This window comes from Mangifera indica, chromosome 11, assembly GCF_011075055.1.
Source record: "Mangifera indica cultivar Alphonso chromosome 11, CATAS_Mindica_2.1, whole genome shotgun sequence".
Lineage (NCBI taxonomy): Eukaryota > Viridiplantae > Streptophyta > Magnoliopsida > Sapindales > Anacardiaceae > Mangifera > Mangifera indica.
In genome coordinates this window covers 7,323,095-7,329,487 of record NC_058147.1, presented here as the reverse complement: position 1 = coordinate 7,329,487, position 6,393 = coordinate 7,323,095, and the positions used below count along the sequence as shown (strand labels likewise).

The following is a 6,393-nucleotide window of genomic DNA, read 5'->3' as shown; positions in this document are numbered from 1 at the left end:
GAAAAAAATTAAAATATACCTCTAAAATTGAAAAGTTGTAAGATAATTAAATCTTTGTAGACTCGATGCAATAATCATTAACTTGATAGAACACTTGTTTTGTACTTAATTCTAGGTCGCTTAGAAGGAAACGACCCTATTTGCATGCCCATTTGACTTCTCATGCCACAAGTATTGATAGAATACCCTATGGAATGAACATGGTAGTAGGAACCGGCTAAAAGGGTTTTTGAAATGACTAAAAGTATATTTTTGAAGTGACCTATATATAAAAAACTTTATTATAATTTACTACGTTTAAAAGACTCGTTTGTAACTTATGAAACATCCATTTAATAATCCGCATAAAGTTAATGGTATTTATTACGTAAACAATAGGACTAAATTTAACTTAAAAATTAAATAAATTTATATTTATATAAAATATTTTTTAATGTAAACATCTTAAAATTTTAGTATGCAAGTCAAAGGTGATTGTCTATTCACTAACTTTATAAACTTAATCTGATGTTCACATTTGACCTCTATGTTAAAAATAACAAAACTTTCCCTTATTTGATAAAGTAATTTGCTAATAACTTAATTAAAAAACTTACCAAAATTTTGTTGGACCGGAACAAACTATAGATAAATACCCCCTCTTCAAGGAAGAAGAGAGTAGTTCATTGCAAACTTTTCTCTTGTATTTGTCTTCATCTTGCTCTGCAAAATTGCTTCTCTTTCTACTAAAAATGGAGGAGAGAACTCACAAACCTCATGTTCTAATCGTTCCTTATCCAGCTCAAGGCCACATAAACCCTATGCTTCAATTCGCCAAACGCTTACTTCCCAAGGGAATAAAAGCCACTCTAGCCACCACAGTCTCCACCTTCAAGTCCATGCATATAAACCCAACTACCTCAGTCGCCATCGAAACAATCTCCGATGGTTTCGATGAAGGCGGCTACAGCGAATCCAAGAGTGCCGAAGTTTATGTAGAATCTCTCAAGCGAGTCGGCTCAGAAACTTTGTCAAAGTTGATTAAAAGGCTTGGTGAAAATGGTCAGCCTGTTACTGCTGTTGTTTACGATGGGTTCATGCCTTGGGCACTCGATATTGCTAAGGAGTTTGGGCTCCTTGGCATGGTGTTTTTTACTCAAAGTTGTGCTGTGAACAATATTTATTATCATGTTTATAAAGGGCTCCTTTCTTTGCCACTCTCAGAGACCTCTGTTTCCATTCCTGGATTGCCTGTGCTTCAAGCTTCGGAGACGCCGTCGTTCATACATGATTTTGGATCCTACCCAGGTTTCTATCATATGGTTGTGAATCAATTCTCGAATATTGACCAAGCAGATTGGGTGCTTTTTAACACTTTCTATAAATTAGAGGAAACGGTAAGTAGATATTTATATGGTAATTCAGCGGAATATGTTGATTTAATTTTTTCCCGTATTTGCAAGAGTAATATTATATTAACAAACAAGTATAAACTTATAAAAATAAAGGTAATATTATACATATCTATTTTGAATATATAAATATATACACACTTATAATCGTTATTATATGATTATGTGTTATTTTATTTTTAATTCAAAATTACCTAATCACATGATGATACATATGAGTGTGTATATATTTATATACCTAAAATAGATATGCATAGTATTACTCTAAAAATGAAGCGAGAAGATATTTGATTTGGTAATTTTGAAAAAGAAAGAAATAAACAATTCTATCATCTAATCACAACCAATCACTTTAATTTGTATAAATAAATTTGTAAAATTTGTATGAATATATAGTTTATTCTATTTCCAATCTTTGTATCCAATTTTAAAACAATTAAATGATTTCAACAGATAATGTGCACGATTTTGTATACAAATAATGATATATTATCATGTAATCAAGTATTATTTTATTTTTAATTTAAAACTATCTAATTACATGATAACATATCATTATTTATATACAAAATTTAACATATTATTTGTGCATATTGAAAAACACAATAAATAAATATTTTTATATGAAATAAGAAAAATAGACCATATGAATTTTATCAGGAATGCCCACTTCAAATGATTCTTTAATTTATCAATACAACTTTACATATATATTTTTTATACACAATTTGAATATATATATGATATATCATCATATAATTGAATTATTTTAAATTAAAAATAAAATATTATTTAATCAAATAATAACATAACTTTTATGTATTCAAATTATGTATGGAAGGTGTCTACTTCTCTTATTTTATTAGTGTCCAAAAATTTGTCTCAAATGTGTACAAACATATCTGAAAGGTGGTGGACTGGCTAGTAAATCAGTGGAAGCTGGGGACGATAGGGCCAACTCTTCCATCATTTTACTTAGACAAAGGTCTTGAAGATGATAAAGACTACGAAATCACTCTATTCAAGCCAAAAACCGAAGCCTGCATGAGCTGGCTAAACGATAAACCTAAAAATTCAGTCGTCTATGTTTCATTCGGAAGCATGGCTGAAGCACAAGAAGAACAAGTCGAAGAACTGGCGTGGGGATTAAAATCAAGCAACTGCTTCTTCCTGTGGGTGGTTAGAGAGACAGAAGAAACCAAACTACCGAAAGATTTCAAAGAGGAAGCATCAGAAAATGGTTTAGTGGTGAGCTGGTGCCCACAATTGGAGGTTTTAACGCATGAATCGATCGGTTGTTTCGTTACGCATTGTGGGTTGAATTCGGTTCTTGAAGCTTTGAGCCTTGGGATTCCGATGGTGGCGATGCCACAATGGTCTGACCAAACGACGAATGCGAAGTTTGTGACAGATGTTTGGAAGACGGGGATCAGAGCTTGGAGTGATGAGAAAGGGATTGTGAGAAGAGAGGTGGTGGAGATGTGTGTTAAAGAAGTGATTGAGGGAGAGAAGGGGAAAGAGATAAAGGAGAATGCAAAAATTTGGGAGGGTTTAGCCAGAGAGGCTGTTGGTGAAGGTGGGAGTTCTGATAAAGCCATTGATGAATTTGTAAATAATGTCTTGTTACGTTGAAGACGCAATGTATTTACTATAATAACCAAACAAATAAAATTATGTTTATAATATAATTGGATATCCAAATAATATATTCAATTATATATTTGTAAATGTATAAAATATTACTCTAAAAAAAAACTTTTATGATTGTTGTAAATAATGTTTTGTATAATATTATAGTATATTACATTTTCCAACCTTGCTTTTTCGAAACAATAAAATTAAATACATAATTTTTATATATAATTTTATATATAAATAATAATATATCATCATATAAGTTAATATTATTTTATTTTTAATTTTTAATTATTTAATTATATAATAATACATCATTATTTATGCATATAATACTTTTTTTTAAAATTTAATTTTAACCTTTAAATATATATATTCCAAATTTTGACCCAATTGATAATTCCATTAGAAAAAACCTCAGTCATAAAAATCGTTTGTACTTTCCCAGATCTAAATTTAAAATAAAAATTCTGAAAATATCGGAGAAAAGTATTAAAATAGCAAAACCAGTAATAAATTAAAGAAATACATTAAAAATCTGGATAAAAATAAAATTTTATGAGAAAATGAAAAATAAATTTATAAAAAATGAAAAAGAATATAATAGATTTGAAATTAAGAAAAACGAAATTTTGAAAAAAAAAAAAAACTCAAAAAAATGAAGAAGGCTTTTAAAAAAATTGAAATGTGAAATAAAAATAAAAATTTTATCCAAAAACATAAAAACTATGAAAATGAAAAAAATAAAGAATTGAGAAAGTGGGAACAAAATAAAGATCTTCAAAACAATTGAAAAATTAAAAAAATAAACTTAAAAATTTAAATCGGTTCAAATTTACCCTAATCAAGTTTTAGTTGGATTTTATTCTACTAGTGCAATTCAATAAGATTAAATTTAGTATGTGACAATTAAGGTAGAATTACATTTGAAAATATATGATCTAACCAATATTAAACTAGGTTAAGTGTGATTTGGGTTTGGTGAGATTTGGACTAAATCTCATTGATAAACATTCAATTTTTTAAATTTTAATCTATTTGTTATTTTAAATCATTAGATTACCTCCAATTGTTTCAACTTTATGTGTTTTTCCCTTTTTTTTAAGAAGAAAAAAAAAAGAAAACACATAAAATTGAAACAATCGGAGATAATCTAATAATTAAGTTGTCTAACATTGTGTTAAGATCGTTTCCTAGGCCAAATAACTTATTATCACACAAAGTTTATTGTTTTTCTATATTTTTATTCATTAACTTTAAAAAATTTTAAAATGTACTTATGAAAGATTAATTTAACATTTTTTTTCAGTAAAAAAGATATTTAGATAAATTTACTTTCTTGACAAACGATCAATGAGGCAAAAGATCAAACGGCCACGGATGAAACTCATCAACCAGATGAAAACAAATAAAATAATATAAAGAGGTTTGTCAAAAAATGAGAGCCCCAAAACTCTCACAAACCCACTGTTTGTGGGTGCTGTGTTTTCTTCTGAAATGCTTCTAGATGCCAACCAGATCTCCTAAGGCATGACAAGGGTCATGGTGCCAAGACTAACAAGTTTATAACAAATTTTGATATAAATAGATATTAATATAGAAAAAAAAAAAATTCGCAAGCAGGGTTTACAATATTTATCATAAATATGATTTATAGACTAGCAAGAGATTGACATGATATATTAATCCGTTTAATTTGAATTTAGAAAAAGATCATTTGATAACTTTATAACTAACAAAATCATTATTTTGAAGCATACAATTCATGAATGTATTACCAAGAGATTATATATAAAATTAAAATGGTTGGTCATAAGCCATAACCTAAAATCTTACATACCAAAACACTATTATAATAAAAATTTTGTATTCTTGTGTTGAGTGGATTGAATATATCGCTTTCCCATGACGGTAACGTTTGATATTATTGAGCCAAATTTTGATTCAACGCATTTGGAGGCTGTTTAATTTTCCCATGACGGTAACGTTTGATATTATTTCCCATGACAAATATTTTATTTGATTTGAAAAATGGAAGATGTGAAAAAAATTAGAGAATCATGAAGTTATAAGTTGGCCAATTAAAATATTATTGGAGACAATCTTAAGGATTAATTAAAATCATAAAGAAATTAGGCCAAAAGACTATTTTCCATTGAAATGACAAAGTTTCATCTGTCAAGTTTGGAAAAGCCAAATACTTACTTATGAAAAGTTTTTATTAATGAAATCCCTTAGAGGTAAAGACACAATTGTCATTATACTTAGCTTTTAAAATTCTAATTTTAAAAATATTTATAATTAAAAACTATTATTTAATAAATTGTGTGGGACTGATAATATATATTTTTTTTAAAATAAGCGGTGGAACAATATATATGATTTTAATATCGACCAATTGTATTTAGACACGTGACTAAACATTTAGTATGGTTCATTTGTACATTGATACATGACAATAATCAATACATCATTCCGAAATGTAAAAGTCAAATATATTAAATATATCACATGATTTGATATTAGATTTACGTAACTCACAAATTAACTTACAGATGGAAAGCTAACACGTGAAGGGTGAGATTGTAATTTAATACATAATGAAAAATATCTTCAAATAAAATATTAAAAATATTTTATTTTTAATATTTAATATTTAATAACTTTTATTTTTTTATTTTTTTAATAGATTGTTGCATTAATGAAAGATTTTCACATAAATTTAATGAAGTGTAGAAATAATAAGTTGAGAATACTCCATTATTAGGGAGCTTGTGTGTGCATGTTTATGGAAGATGAAGGTGACGATGTGAAGATGCCTAATAAAATTCGTGCCTTGGGTATTTAATTATGTTGGTAAATTGTGGTAAATTAGTAAATTAACCTTAATTCTATTGATTAAATTATGTTTGAGATGCTTCTGTCATTGTATTAGAAAATGGTAAATCAGTAATTTATTTGAATGTTAACAGAAAACACTAACAAAAATATATTGGTATTTGGCTTTTTCAAATATTACTGGTGGGACTATAGTTTCATCAAACCGTGGGTGGAAAAAGGTTTTTTGGCCTTAAAAAATAAACCTGCTTGAGTGTGGTAAATGAATCATCCACCGTATATCATAAACTTTCTAAATTCTTTATTTATTCATTTGGTAGTTTATATTTTATAAGTTGATAAGATTTTTAAAAAAAATTCGAATTTGGGCAAACCAAGAAGAAGAGTTGATTGCAACAAGAATAGAAATTCTGTTTTTTATTTGAGAATTTTTATAAACAAATAATATATTATTTTATATTATTATATTACAAAAACAGAAATATTATCACAAAAATGAATTACTTAAAAAAACATTAGATATAAATTA

At 27.4% G+C, this 6,393-nt stretch overlaps 1 protein-coding gene across 1 annotated transcript; it reads left to right on the top strand.

Annotated features, from left to right (window-relative positions):
• Nucleotides 1–675: 675 nt before the first annotated feature.
• On the top strand, nucleotides 676–3,079 carry LOC123230163 (UDP-glycosyltransferase 74G1-like). Its single transcript, XM_044656299.1, has 2 exons — nucleotides 676–1,376; nucleotides 2,301–3,079. The coding sequence occupies exons 1-2, from the start codon at nucleotides 732–734 to the stop codon at nucleotides 3,021–3,023; spliced, it is 1,368 nt and encodes a 455-aa protein (XP_044512234.1). The 5' UTR covers nucleotides 676–731; the 3' UTR covers nucleotides 3,024–3,079.
• The last annotated feature ends 3,314 nt before the right edge of the window (nucleotides 3,080–6,393 follow it).

Bases quoted from the DNA above. Each gene is read 5' to 3' on its own strand.
- LOC123230163 (XM_044656299.1), top strand. From the start codon at position 732: ATGGAGGAGAGAACTCACAAACCTCATGTTCTAATCGTTCCTTATCCA. The intron at 1,377-2,300 runs GTAAGTAGATAT...CATATCTGAAAG, and splicing joins TCTATAAATTAGAGGAAACG to GTGGTGGACTGGCTAGTAAA.